General features: G+C 65.8%; 4 protein-coding genes across 4 annotated transcripts in view; 2 read left to right on the top strand and 2 right to left on the bottom strand.

The window, feature by feature from the left end:
• Positions 1 to 1,037: 1,037 nt before the first annotated feature.
• EMIHUDRAFT_460023 (hypothetical protein) lies at positions 1,038 to 2,509 on the bottom strand. Its single transcript, XM_005760228.1, has one exon. The coding sequence runs from the start codon at positions 2,467 to 2,469 to the stop codon at positions 1,054 to 1,056; it is 1,416 nt and encodes a 471-aa protein (XP_005760285.1). The 5' UTR covers positions 2,470 to 2,509; the 3' UTR covers positions 1,038 to 1,053.
• A 1,563-nt stretch (positions 2,510 to 4,072) lies between these two features.
• EMIHUDRAFT_249324 (hypothetical protein) lies at positions 4,073 to 6,311 on the top strand (the record flags this gene model as incomplete). The annotated part of the gene is made up of 2 exons (XM_005760229.1): positions 4,073 to 4,139; positions 6,061 to 6,311. The coding sequence occupies 2 exons, from the start codon at positions 4,073 to 4,075 to the stop codon at positions 6,309 to 6,311; spliced, it is 318 nt and encodes a 105-aa protein (XP_005760286.1).
• A 615-nt stretch (positions 6,312 to 6,926) lies between these two features.
• Positions 6,927 to 7,690, bottom strand: EMIHUDRAFT_249325 (hypothetical protein; the record flags this gene model as incomplete). The annotated part of the gene is made up of 4 exons (XM_005760230.1): positions 6,927 to 7,140; positions 7,225 to 7,395; positions 7,462 to 7,559; positions 7,625 to 7,690. 4 exons carry the CDS (start codon positions 7,688 to 7,690, stop codon positions 6,927 to 6,929), a joined length of 549 nt encoding a protein of 182 aa, XP_005760287.1.
• A 2,276-nt stretch (positions 7,691 to 9,966) lies between these two features.
• Positions 9,967 to 13,679, top strand: part of EMIHUDRAFT_460024 (hypothetical protein) — a gene marked incomplete at its 3' end in the record, with an annotated part of 4,223 nt that continues 510 nt past the window's right edge. The window contains exons 1-10 of the mRNA XM_005760231.1: positions 9,967 to 10,578; positions 10,690 to 10,750; positions 10,836 to 11,029; positions 11,223 to 11,396; positions 11,471 to 11,602; positions 11,805 to 11,927; positions 12,694 to 12,728; positions 12,803 to 12,956; positions 13,202 to 13,261; positions 13,356 to 13,580. Coding sequence (XP_005760288.1) covers positions 10,003 to 10,578; positions 10,690 to 10,750; positions 10,836 to 11,029; positions 11,223 to 11,396; positions 11,471 to 11,602; positions 11,805 to 11,927; positions 12,694 to 12,728; positions 12,803 to 12,956; positions 13,202 to 13,261; positions 13,356 to 13,580 — 1,734 coding nt within the window. The 5' untranslated portion in view covers positions 9,967 to 10,002. The remainder of the gene's footprint in view (positions 10,579 to 10,689; positions 10,751 to 10,835; positions 11,030 to 11,222; positions 11,397 to 11,470; positions 11,603 to 11,804; positions 11,928 to 12,693; positions 12,729 to 12,802; positions 12,957 to 13,201; positions 13,262 to 13,355; positions 13,581 to 13,679) is intronic.

A 13,679-nucleotide genomic window follows, 5' to 3' on the forward strand; every position in this document is an offset into this window, starting at 1 on the left:
GAGCGAGCGACGGTCGCGACGAGCGACGAGCGCGGTGGACGGCATCCCCCGGTGAACTTGTAGATGCCCTTTAGGTCGCGCACGGCCGGTCCCCCGCCTACCCCAGCCGCGGGTGGATAGTACCGAACGAATACCGTCCCGTAGGACCGCGGGCTCGACGTTCGGCCGGTCCCACACGGCTGGACAGACGCCCCAGAGCATGGTCCCGAGTGACCCGTACGGCGACCTATGGACGGCGACGCAAACGACGCGCGTGTGCGGCAAGGGCAGGCGCCCACACTTGCCACACGCGTAGTGGGCATCCATACCTCGCTCCCATGGCCGCGGTTGGCCAGGTCAAGGACGCTGACTCACTCCCTCACATGCCTGGAGATGCTCTCCTCAAAAGCGCCTCGTGGACGTCTGAGCAGGCAGGAGCGGAGGGTGACGCGCGCGGAAGCACGTCGGGGGGACCCGGGTGCGTTCGCGGCAGCTACCGCGGTCATGCCGGAGCACTCGGATCGGTCGCGCGACGTCCCGCGGCCGAGCGACATCAGCACAGGTCCGGCGTCGCGCGCGCCGAAGAGCTCGACTCGCCAGAGCAGCCTCCGTGTGAGCCAGAAAGGCATCGTAGCCGTCCTGAGTTCACACAGGCCATTGGCCATATGGAAGGGCTCATTTTGCCGCTGTGCGCTGAAGCCGATGGGAACGGACAAACACTCAGTCCACCATTCACCGGCTGGGTCTGCCATGGCCAGGAGACCAAGAGAGAGCGCCATGCCGACGGCCGTGGGTGCGGCAAGAGGGCCCAGACACGTGTTCACAGAGCGGTGTATGACAGAGCTGTGTATGGCGGACCCAATCCCAAAGAGCGCCATCGGACGGTACCAGGCGACCCCCCTGCGCCCCTGGCGCCCTCCACGGGGCACGCCCGATGGGTCCATCAGGGCCGCGGGACGGCATTCCCCGGGGGGGGGGGAGGGTTAAAGCCGTACCGCGCGTCCCGCGTCCTGATCTCTGTGTTCTCTGACTCTGTTTTTGAAAGTGTTCTCTCGTCTCGCTTCTCTGACCATTTCACAGCTGATTGCGCACGAAATGCCCGTCCTGCATGATGGCGGCGATGCGAGGAGTGGAGACACTGCCGTCGTCCGTGAGGTTTGCGAGGAGGGGCGTGGAGTCCTCCCACGGCCGCCCCTCGACCACGAGGAGGTCGGCGAGCCAGCCGGGGCGCAGCTGGCCGACAGGCAGGCGCATGAGCGCGCCGCCGTGTCGCGTGGCGGCGACGAGCGCCTCTTCGGGCGAGTAGCCAAAGTGCCGCTGGAAGAGGAGGAGGTCGTTGGCGTTGGTGCCCTGCGGGGTCACGCGGAAGCCGTAATCGCCGCCGAGGACGACGCGCAAGCCGCGAGTCCGCAGAGCCGAGAAGGTCTTGGCCTGCGCGTCGAGGAGCAGCTGGACGTCGGGCAGACTCGGCGCGAGGGCAGCCATGAGGCCGACGGCGGGGCCGACAAAGATGTGGTCGCGCGCGGCCGCGAGGGCATCGAGCAGCGCCGAGTCCTTGTGGACAAAATCCAGATGATAGATCACGTCCACACCCACGGCGAGAGCCATCCGCACGTCTGCTGAGCCGCGGCAGTGCGCCGCGACGCGCTTCTGTCGCATGTGCGCCTCCTCGACCGCCGCGCGTACCTCGGCTTCGCTGTACGCAGGAAGCATGTCGTCACGCTCCTCGCTGAGCTTCGAGATCGGCACGAGGTCGCCGCCGATGTTGATCTTGATCGTGTCGGCGCCCTCCCGCAGGCAGCGACGCACCGCCGCCCTCACCTCGTCGGCGCCGTCGGCCACGAGTCCAAAAGAGTCGCGATGCTGGTGCATCACCGAGCCGTCGCCGAGGTTGCCCGTCGCGGTGATCTCGGGCGACGCCGCCAGCAGCCGCGGCCCTGGCGCCCGGCCCGCGTTGATCCAGTTGCGCGTGACGGGGTCCTGCCGCGGCCGCACGCCCGCTGCTGAGAAGGCCGATGTGAAGCCAGCTTCGAGCAACCGGCCTGCATTCAACAGGCCGATGAGTACACCCTCCTCCGGAGGCGTGTCGCCCGGATCGGTCATCGCTGCGATATCCTCGAAACCCGTGTGCGCATGACCCTCGACCATTCCGGGGATGACCGCCCGCCCGTGCAGATCGACAGCAGCACACGCAGTCCCGTCGATCTCGGTCGGCAGCGCCTCACCCGCCTCGATAACGGCGGCGATGCGGTTGCCTCGGAGTACCAACGCGCCGCGGAAGGCCCGTCTCGACGTATGCGCCTCGTCCGCCTCGCCGGACCACACAACACCATTGTGGAGCACCGTGCACCGGCTCGGTGGCACGCGCGGTTGCAGGTCACTGCGGTTGACAAACGGCATCTTAAACGTGAGCTGCATCGGCTCCTCGCTCTTCAGGCACTCCATTGCAGCGGCGAGCGTCACGGAAGTTGCGATAGCAAGCGCTCGCATGCTGGTCGCCGGCGAGGGGCAGCAAGCGCCAGGAGAAGCGGGGGACGGGTTTCTCCTCTTCGGCCCCGAGGCCCCAGAATCCGATAGTCCCCGCTGTAGGACGGTATGCGGCGGTCGCCGCCCACCACCCTGCCCCCCCTGGTATGCCAGCGCCCGGTCCCTTGCCCTCTCTTGCGGAAACCATGCGGAACAGGCCAGAATCAGCCAGACCTGGTCAGAATCCTATTCAAAAGTGCCCCTTGGCTGTAGAGCCTCTACAACAAACTCTACAGCAAAATCGCGCTCTACATCGCTCTACAACGGAGGCGCCTCGTCACGCGGCGGATGTAGAGCTCTACAGCGCTCTTCACTCTACATCCTCTACACCCTCCCTCAGCCCGCCATGCATGCCGAGCCAGTGCTCGAGCACCTGAGGAGGGGGGTCGTGGTGTCAACGGCGCAAGGGCACTCGCCCCACGGCTGCTCCCATTCGGGCTCGGCGGGCCCACGTGTGCTAAGCGGAGGCTGACGCGTGGCTAGAGTGTCGCAGAGGTATAGCCGGAAGGCTCCTCGGCGCCCGATCTAGTTGCGCGGCCCGTCGCGAGAAGTGTCCGCAGAGAGCTGTGTGGGGCTGTGGGGCCTCCGCACTCCCGCGCCCAGTGCCTCCCATCCGTGGCCTGCCCGCGCTCCGACTGGCCCCTGGCCCCTCCTCACACAGCTGTGACCCCTCCTCGAGAACGATAAATTCCACCCCTCTTCACAGCCTTGTTATTGAGAAGAAAATACGTCCTATGGCGCTGTGCGCTGGTCTGTGAGAGGTTGAGGTGCGAGCCCTGGAGGCCTTGGGAATGGGGGGAGACTACCCGCGGGCCTAGAAGGCCCGAGCGCAGGGGGGTGGGGCATTGAGACCGGTCATGAATGAGTGCGCGACACGCATGTTGCGAGCAGCGTTGTTGATGTTTTGCGCGTCGCCACAGACGGCGGCGCGCGAGAGCTGTTGCGAGTGGTGCTGGACAAAGCCCCGGGCGCTGCCCACCTACAGACATACAGAGACACAGTCCACCGTTCACATCACGTGCAGAGCGCGGGTACACGGCTTAAGGACACTCACAGGTGCATGCAGCGCAAGGCAAGTGTACCCGCGCGTTTACGCGCCGGCGCCGGCGCAGCGGAGGCAGCGGAGGCGGCCCGAGGCGGGCCACCGGGCGGGAGTACGCGTCGCCGGCGGTCTCGAAGACGTATCCGCAGGCGCAGCTCGCTGCCCAGCAGGAGCCGCAGAGGGGACCATGCATGTTCTGTCCCCGCCCAGCTGTCCCAGTCCAGGACGGCCCGCGTATGGGACTCGCGCTCCACCCACGCGCCAACCCGTGAAACGGTCCGTGCGCTGCCTTGGGGGGGTCGGCATCAACTGTGAGAGCCGTCCGGCCGCGCGGACACTGCGAGCTTACGCTTCGCCGCCGCAACGCCCACGGTGTGATAGGCGATGGCCATGCTCGCACCAAGGCCGGAGTGCGGGGGGGCAACGCGTTACCTGGCGTACGCGCCGCCTCTGGAGCGGTCCGGCGGCCCGCTCGCGCCGTGGGCCCGCGGGCCGTGCGACACGTGGTACGCGTGGGTGCACCTGATGGGGCTGCTGCTGCCAAAGGGGGGGTCGGTCGCGCACACGCCGCAGCGGTGGACGCCAGCCGCCGGTTGCGAGAGCAGCGCCCCTGCGGGCTGGCCGTTGTCTGAATAGCCACTGCGCGGGTGGTGTGGAACATACATTTCGTGGGTGGGGGGGGGGGGGCTGGAGCACTTGGAGTGCCAAGGTCCTCATTTCTTTCATTGACCCACCTACCCCCCAAACAGCCGGAACCCGGGCCGCGTACCCTGGAGGGATGGTGGAGGGAGTCGGGGGCGGCGCCTCCTCAGGCGAGGCGGCCTCTTCCGGCCTATTGGCCCGCCTTCCCAACGAGGCGGGGATAGCGGCTGCGCGAGGCGACGAGACGCCGCTGCTGGCGTGGCTCGACAGCGGCGGGCGGGTCAACGCGACTTGCGGGGAAGGAGATGTGTATCGCGCGTCTCGTCGCGGTGCGAGCGGCATGACCGCGCTGATGCTCGCCGCTCAGGAGGGTCACGAGCGGGTGGTTGAGCTGCTGCTGCAGCGCGGCGCGGAGGTCAACAAGCAGAACAGCGAAGGCAGCACCGCGCTGATGCTGTCCGCCAGCTTTTTCGGCCACGAGCGGGCGGTCGAGCTGCTGCTGCAGCGCGGCGCGGAGATCGACAAGCAGAACGGCAACGGCGACACCGCGCTGATGCTAGCCGCCGCTCACGGCCACGAGCGGGTGGTCGAGCTGTTGCTGCAGCGCGGCGCGGAGATCAACATGCAGAACAGCAAAGGCGGCACTGCGCTGATGAAAGCCGCCAGCCAAGGCCATGAGCGGGTGGTCGAGCTGCTGCTGCAGCGCGGCGCGGAGATCAACAAGCAGGGCAGCCGAGGCGGCACCGCGCTGATGGACGCCGCTTGCAACGACCGCCCCGCCGTCGTCCTCCGCCTGCTGCGGGCGGGCGCGGATCCAAAGTTGCGCTCTGAAAGCGGCAGGTCCGCACTGCAGTGGGCCAGACAGAAGGGCCTTTCCGCGTGCGTCGAGGCCTTCCGGCAGCACGTCGCGGAGGTGGCTGCAGGCCGGCGCGAGGCTTCTTCGGTGACCCGAGGCGTCATGGACAAGACGCAGACGAACAAAGACGCCGTGACAGCAGCTATTGACGGCGACGAGGCGGCGTTGCTGGCATGGCTCGACAGCGGCGGGCAGGTCAACGCGACTTGCGGGATGGGCGATGTGAGCGGCATCACAGTGCTGATGTGCGCCGCCCAGTTTGGCCACGAGCGAGTGGTCGAGCTGCTGCTGCAGCGCGGCGCGGAGGTCGACAAGCAGAACAGCAAAGGCAGCACCGCGCTGATGGGCGCCGCCATCCAAGACGATGCCGCCATGCAAGGCCACGAGCGGGTGGTCGAGCTGTTGCTGCAGCGCGGCGCGGATATCAACCTGCAGAACAGCATCGGCCTCACCGCGCTGATACTCTCCGCCTGCCAAGGCCACGAGCCGGTGGTCGAGCTGCTGCTGCAGCGCGGCGCGGAGATCAACAAGCAGGACAGCAAAGGCGACACCGCGCTGATGGTCGCCGCCAGCCAAGGCCACCCCGCTGTCGTCCTCCGCCTGCTGCGGGCGGGCGCAGACACGGCACTGCGCTCCGAGAGCGGCAGGACGGCGCTTCAGATGGCCAAGGGAAAGGGCCACGCCGAGTGCGTGCGCGCCCTCGAGGAGCATGCGGCGGCGGAGGCGGAGGCGGAGGCAGCGCGGCATGCCGAGGCGCTGCTGGCGGAGGAGGAGGCGGAGAAGGAGGCGGGGGGGCGCGACAAGGAGAGCAAGAAGGGTAAGAAGAAGAAGAAGAAGAAGAAGGGGAAGGGCGGAGGTGGAGGCGCTGGGCCGTCGCGGGAGCCCGAGGATGAGGATGAGGCAGCGCTGGCGGCGGGAGAGGAGGCGGAGCTGGCGGCGGCGTTCGAGGAGAGCGCGAGGCTGGAGGAGAAGAGGCGGGCGCCCGACGAGCAAGCGTCGTCCTCTTTGGCTGCAGAGAGGCCGCCTTCGGTGGAGGAGGAGGAGCCGCCGGACGACTTCGTCTGCCCAATCACGACCGAGGTGATGAGCGACCCGGTGATGGCGGCGGACGGGCATGCTTACGAGCGGACGGCGATCGAGCGCTGGCTCGCGACCAAGTCGACGAGCCCGCTGACGGGCGGCGAGCTCGAGCACAGCATCCTGGTCCCCTCCCACATGCTGCGCCGGATGATCCGGGACTGGGAGGGGGCGCGCAAGGCGGCGTGATCAGGCTCGAGATCGCGCCCCATCCCACACATTATCACCAGCACCAGCACCGCCCTCGGTCCGCGGGCTGCTGGTGGTGTGTGTGTGCGGACTGTGTTCGTCTCACAGTCTCTCTTGTTGTACTATCTACTGTTGACTGAGTCTCGTTGCACTGTCTCTTTTGCTGCGCCTTGGAGCGCCAGTGCGGAGACTGTGTTCACTGCGCGCCGCGCGCATGTCGCCCCCCGTTGTGGGTACTGCTGTTGAATCGATGGTTTTTCCTTTTGCGTTACTTTGGGATTTCACCATAATTATAACAGATTGCGATTTAGACGACAGTGGAGCCCACGGCATTAAAAGAGCCGTGCAAGGCGCCCACGGTCGAGGTACCCCAAGTAGAGCCGTACTGCCCACACACTCTCGCAGAGCCGTATACGTATCGACGGTACTCTAAGCAAAACTCGAAGAGTCGAACACCTCAGTGTCAGAGCAACCTGAGAAATTACGTACTATTCGTACACACCCTACGGCCACGGCCTCCCTCCGCGCGTCGAGGATGGCCACATTGGCCGCTCGTTTGCCCTCGCGCGCCTCATAACGGCCGCGGCCTGGCGCCAAGAAAAAGCATCATCCCGCTCACGTCGTGCCGAGCGTCCGGATCGACTCCAGCATCTGCGGTGCATCCGAGTTGGCATGGTCCTCGTCGCCGGTCGGGTCGCCCTCCGCCTCTGACACCTCCCGCAGCCTGACCACGCCATCGGCAACGAACAGCGCCGCCCGCTTGCCTCGATTCGGACCGAGCTCTGGGTCCGGCTCCTCCAAGCTCAGGCCGAGTGCAGCCGTCAACGTCCTGGCAAGGGTCGGTGAGGCAATCCTCTTGTGTGCTAAGGCAATCTTCTCGTCTGTAAAAGGCTAATTGTCTAGCTACGATCACCCGAAGGGGTCAGCAACAAAGGTAAATGCTCGGGCGCCCGCCAGCCCGCTCGCGCGCTTCCACGCGTCCAGCACATAGCCGTCGTTTACGCAGATCACCAGCACCGCGTCGACAGCTGCCGCCGACAGGGAGCCGTCCGCGTCGGCTGAACGGTAGCCGGCGAGCTGCGCGCTTCAGACAGAGGTGAAGGCGCCTGATGTTCGGAGCGCCGTTCGGCCCTTAGACTAGACTGCACACGCCAGCGCGTTCTTTGTCCATGTGCAGCCGCCTGGCAGAGACAGCACGACCACCCGCTTTCCGGATAGGTGTAGCTCGCGCACGGAGGGCACGCGCGCCTAAATCGTGCAGTCGTGGGCTTGTGATTGCACGGTACGACTGACGGAGACGTGTTGGTGGGCACCGGAAAGGAGGCGAGGTCGTCCTTGACGAAGACGTGTTCTGCGTCGGGGAAGAGCGAACCTAGCATTCCTACTGAGCTTGGCTGCTTCGGACTGTGCCCCCCCTGTTTGTCGAGCTCGCCGGGAACTTGGCGACTTTTTCTTTTTTCTTAGTGGTGTGTGGCAGCCAGCTGGCTGTGTGTCTTGTGAGCCTGTTTGTGTCTGTGTGTTGCTCGTGCGTGTCGTCATCATCTGTCTAGCGTCCACCCATACCGCGTTGGTGTCCAGTCCGAGCCTGGCTGTTCTTCACCTTCCTACCCTCTTCACCTCCACGCCAGCGGCAAACATCAGCGCGGTGCAGCCGTCGCTGTTCTGCTTGTTGACCTCCGCGCCACGCTGCAGCAGCAGCTCGACCGCCCGCTCGTGGCCCTCCTGGGCGGCGCCCATCAGCGCGGTGCCCCCTTTGCCGTTCTGCTTGTCGATCTCCGCGCCGCGCCGCAGCAGCAGCTCGATCAACTGCTTGTGGCCGTCGATGGCGGCGTCCATCAGTGTGGTGAGGTCGGTCGCCCCTCTGCAGAGCTCTTTGGGAAGGCTGCCGCTACCTGGTACCAACCATCCTTCTGTGTCCGCGGCGTTGCGAAAACTTGTCGTTGGTTTTCAAAAATCTCAAACAACAAACAACCCGCGGCCGCGGGCGCTCGCTGCCATCAAGAATCACAAGGACTGGTTCGCGCACCAGGAGCTCGTCAAGGCGCGGGATGTACACGTCAAGAACTACCCGTCCCTCGGAGACAGCGCCGTCAACAACCGCGAAGCCGCGCGCCTCGTCTCCGCCTCAACGCCTTTCGCCGGCAAGGCCTTCGATGTCCGTGTCGACGGCACGTACGCCACCGCCCTCTCCTCCGACACCCTCCAGGACGAGCTCCAGCGGAAGCTCGGCCTTTGGCTCTCCGCGGCGCTTCCCACCCTTCGGGTCGCGCTCGAGCGGGGCATGCCAGTCGATTTCTTCGGCGACTACCTTTACAACAAGGCCCACCACCGGCGGCCCCACGACGGCGTCCTCGCCGCCTGGGCGGACGCGATGCGCGCCCCGGCCAACGCGCCGGTCGTGCACGGCGACAAGGAGAAACCAGAGCTCACCCGGCAGTACAATGAGGGGTACAAGACTGACCTCGCAGAACCCCACGCGGGACCGGGAGGATGCGATGAGGTGAATGAAGTCAAGCTCTGGACGCCCCTCCTCAAGACCTCCTCGACGGGCGTTGGCAACGCCTCGAGTGGCGGCACGCCCGCCTCCGTCGGCCACTCCTACGCCTTCGGCAACACCGAGGAGAAGGCCCGCCGCCTGAACATGGGCTGCAAGGCGCGCGGGCAGCCCAGCCAACCCTTCTCCCACAAGACCGGCCTCGGCTACAGTTCCGGACGGGCATTAAGAACGCACAGGTTCTTCGCCCAGCCTCAGGTTCTTAGCTAAGTCGGCGGTCCGTCGGGGGCCGAGCCTCAGGTTCTTAACCGGGTGGATGGTTTTTTAAACCGTTTCGGCTTCGATTAAAAATCAATAAATGGGTCTTAAAACAGTTTGGAAGTTTGGAACAGTAAGTTCGCGCATGGCGTGACAAGAGAGTCATTCGCTGCCGTGAGCTGCCCCTGCGGCTGCGGCCGCGGGGGCAGGGGCGCCGGCTGCAGGCGTTGGCCCAGCCTCAGGTTCTTAGGGAGTTCTTAGGGATCCGGCCGAAATATGAGCCTCAGGTTCTTAACGTTAGAGGTTCTTAATGCCCGTCCGGAACTGTACGTCAAGGCGCGCATCGCGGTTTCTACCACGACGCGATCTTTGTCAAGCGCAACAACTTCAACCTGCTGCTCCACGAGACGTTCGGCGGCGGCTTCTCGCCCACCGCCGTTCTCAAGCTGCGCCGCCTCGCGCGCAAAGTCGCGCGCGGCAGCGTTGACCGCACGGCCTACTCGCCCAAGTACTCGCTCTCTTTTATGTCCCACCATGCAGAGCGCATCTCTCTCTCTGTTGTGCGAGGCGTGAACCGCGCCATTCGCTCTCACCTGGCAACCCTGTCTGCACGTCTCGCGCGCGCGTGAACAGGGCTCCAGGCCCCAAATTACGTGTGAGTGTTAGAGTTGTTTGGTATTGCTAAAAATCTCTCTCTCTCTCTAACACGCACGGGTCTCCGAGGGTTGATGGTTTTCCGCAGCGTATACCGGGTTTCCCCTGAACTGCAGAACGCCCCCTCTACTCGGAGCTAGGTGTCCGAGGGGCACGCCCTTTTCTCCTTTTTGCGAGAGTTCACTTCTAAAATCTACTCGTGCGCGAAGATAATTCTCGTTTTTGCACTTGGACGGCAAGCGCTTGCCCGCTTGATCAGACAGAACGTGTGTGTGGTGTACACACATGGACTCACGCGCTCGTGCCGTCGCAGCCATCGCCCAGGGCGCGCGCCCGGCCGCCGTCGTCCCCGCCGGCGCCGCCGCCGCGACCGAGCTCTCGCGGCTCAAGAAACAGCTCCACGAGCTCGAGGAGAAGCGCGACAATGTAATCAAGAAGAGGAGGTCTCGGAGGGAGGCTCGGCCTCCGAGCTGCTGGGCTGCGTGCGGCCGCAGGGGCGGCGCGTGCCCGCAGTTCTGCGGCGAGGGAGGCGCCTGCTGCAAGCTTGCTTGGGTGAGCGATGGGCGCGACCCGAATGCCTGCCCGGCCGAGATGGCGGAGTTTCGGTACCACACGTGCGTGGCGCAGAGCTTCGTCGGCGTGACTAAGGGAGACCCCGCGATGACGGACTTTTCGATCAGCTCGGCCGGCGTGCATCTCGGCCGGACCAACCTCGTCCGAGAGCCCGGCTACACGCGGCCGACGATGGACGACTATTACGCATTCGCCGACGGGACATCCGCCCTGCCCGCCGCCATCGAGCGGCACTTGAGCGACCGCGGGCGTGCGGGGAAAACGCCCTGGCCGGACGCGCAGCAGCAGGAGAGCCCGTGTTGCGCCGTGTCTTCCCCCGCTGCCTTATCCACGCTGCCTTATCCACGCTGCCGCACCTCCCTCCGACAATCCCTCACTTCGCCACCGCCTCACCGGCAGGCGCCGAAGGTGCCCAAGGACCGGTGGCGGTGCAACCGCTCCTTCGCGGTGGGCAAGCGGGGTGACATGCGAGGCGTGCTGTGCGGCCGCTCTCCCCGGAGCCTCCCAGGCACCTTCCAGGAACCTTCCAGAGCACCTCTCTACAGGCGTGATGCGGCCGCTCTTCACGAGGCTGCGACTGTGCGAGCCAGAGACGCGCAGCACGGCGGTGCACGTCTGGTGGACTGAGACTATGGAGCTCGAGACCAAGTTCTGGCCGCCTCGCCGGCCGGCCTCCCGTGCCGGCTTCCCAGAGGGCGGCAGCGGCGACTTCCCCGAGGGCGCGGATCGCCAGCTGTGGGTGCTGCGCGCCGTCCCTCGGAGCCTTCCAGGAGCCTTCTCGGAGCCCTCCTCCCGTAGGCGCCATCGTCAACTCGGCGCCCGGGCTGGCGCAGCTCGTCGGAGTCACAAGCACACGTGTTCATCAACTGTCATCAGTCCTAGGTGCCCGGGTACTCGGAGGGTACTCGGAGTCACGACCTGGTCGTTATGAGGTGATTGAAGTCATGATTGTTGCTCAGGTGCCCGGGCTGGTGCAGCTCATCGGAGTCAAGCCCGCGCTCGGCAGGCTGCAGGAGGTGTGCTACCGCAAGACGGGCTACTCGCGGCTCTCGCCGCCGGCCAACGCCGACGCCGAGCACTGTGGCTTCACGAAGCGCTCTTTCACGGTCGGCAAGGGGCAGCCCGAGGAAGTGTCTAGGAAGTGTCTAGGAAGTGTCTAGGGAGCGTCTAGGTCGGCAAGGGGCAGCTCGAGAGCGTGGCAGCCGACTTCCGCTCGTACAACCTCAACACGATGCGGCACTACCGCCCCTCCGGCGGCGGCGCGCTGAGGCACCGCCTCTGGATCTGCAAGCCGCGCGGCGGCTTCAACTCGGTCGGCATCCACATGCACTCCCTCCCGACCGAGGAGCCAGCAGTAGCAGTAGCAGTAGCAGTAGGAGCAGCAGCAGCAGCAGCATAGCAGTAGCAGTAGCAGTAGACATGCACTCCCTCCCGATCGAGGAGCTCCCGGCTCGGGGCTTCTCCAGCGACCCGCTCTTCTCGAAATGAGACGCTTGCGTGGCGGACTTGAATAGGAGCTCAGCTCGGAGGACACGACGCTCGCCTGGCTGACGAGGCGCGTGCCGGCGGGCGAGTATGTCATGCAGGACTTCGAGATGAACCCGATGACCTTCGCCGGGCACAAGTTCGACCTGCGAGTCTGGGCGGTGTCTAGGAAGTGTCTAGGAAGTGTCTAGGAAGTGTCTAGGCACAAGTTCGACCTGCGAGTCTGGGCGGTCGTCCTCTCGCTCGACCCGCTGCGCACGCCTAGATGCCCAAGGCGGGGAGCCGCGTGTCCGTGTGTCCCCGTCCTCCCTCTCTCACCGGTCGCATCACCAGGGGGCCGGCCTCTGTTTGAGCACAGCCCACCCTCTCCCGAGGCGCCGTGTGCTCAGTGTGCGCATCCACGTGCTAGTGGATGAGTCACAAGCATGCTTCAGCACCGATGTCTTCCTGCAGGCTGCGCGTCCACGCGCTGGGGACGGGCCAGCCACACGGTCCTCGTGCTGGCACCGCGTGCTAGAGCCTTCCCCGAGCCGTCCGAGCCCTCTCCCGCGTAGGCATCCCGAAGGTCAACATGTGGCGCTTCCTCGACACTTCCTAGACACTTCCTAGACACTTCCTAGGCATCCCGAAGGTCAACATGTGGACCTTCTCGAACGAGCCGCGCCACGCCAAGGCCGGCTGCAGCACGCACCTCACCATGCTCCCCTGCTACGAGCAAGACGACCCGGACAGGCGGCGGCGCCTCCTAGCCTCACCGCACCTAGCCTCACAGCACCTAGCCTCACAGCACCTAGCCTCACAGCACCTAGCCTCACAGCACCTAGTCTACAGCAGAGGCGCAACAGCCACCCGGGAACAAGACACGCATTCGACCGCCGCCACCGCTCCGCCATAAGCTCGGGCTAGCCACGCTCGCAGAGGCGGCCGCCAGACGCAGATGTGGAGCTCGGCACGTGTGTGCTGCCCTCGCCGCCTCGGGGGACGGGGGGGGGGGGGGGGAGAGAGCGCGCCCCCTCCCTCGCTGCAGGCTGCGCGAGATCATCCCTCCCCGGGAGCGAGCGAACGGCGCCAAGCTCGTCTACCCCACGTCGACGACGGACGAGTACTGGTTCAGCAACGTGCGGCCGCAGGGCAGGGAGTTTTGGACGCGCGTCGCGTGGCCGAGCGTCGAGAAGGCGATCGTCGAGGCGCCGCCGGCCGAGAGACCCGAGATCGACCGAGATCGACCGAGATCGACCGAGATCACGCCTAGAAGGCGATTGTCCCTTGCCGCTTCTCTCGCGCGCGCACTCTGAACGCGGGGCTCACGGATGCAGGGGAGATGCAGGGGAGATGCAGGGGAGATGCAGGGGAGAGCCTCACAGCCCCGCACAGCGGCATGAGGAGAAGGTCCAGCTTAGCCCTGCCCGTGCCTCGCCCCGCGCAGGTGCTGCTTCTCGCGCGCGAGCAGATCATCCACGCCGACCACAAGCTCAAGCGGCACGGCGTCAGGCACAAGCGGACATTACACCAGCAGCAGCGGATGAGTCGTGAACCTTGCCTTAAGGTACAGGCTCGTTCATGACGGCGTCAGGTACAAGCGGATCCTCTTCCTCTCGCCGGACGTCGTCATCGACGAGCGGGGCAACGCGACCATGGTGGAGATCAACGTCAACGGCTACATGATCGGCAACCTGCACAAGGAGTACTTTCCGATTCAGCCGCAGCAGGACGCCGTCGGCTCCTTCACCGGCATCGCCGGCTTCCCGCTGCAGCGCCACTACAGCGCCGAGCTGCAGCGCAGGACGGCCTCCTTCTGCCGAGGAGTGCTCGGCGAGCGCGGCTGCCCGCTCGCCGCTGAGCTCGAGCTGTGGGAGGCGCGCGGGCGCAGACCCCCCCCCCTCTTCCCAAAGCCCCCCCCCCCC

This window comes from Emiliania huxleyi, assembly GCF_000372725.1.
Source record: "Emiliania huxleyi CCMP1516 unplaced genomic scaffold EMIHUscaffold_765, whole genome shotgun sequence".
NCBI lineage: Eukaryota > Haptophyta > Isochrysidales > Noelaerhabdaceae > Emiliania > Emiliania huxleyi.

Excerpts from the sequence above, each read along its gene's own strand:
- EMIHUDRAFT_460023 (XM_005760228.1), bottom strand. The coding sequence starts at position 2,469 with ATGCGAGCGCTTGCTATCGCAACTTCCGTGACGCTCGCCGCTGCAATG.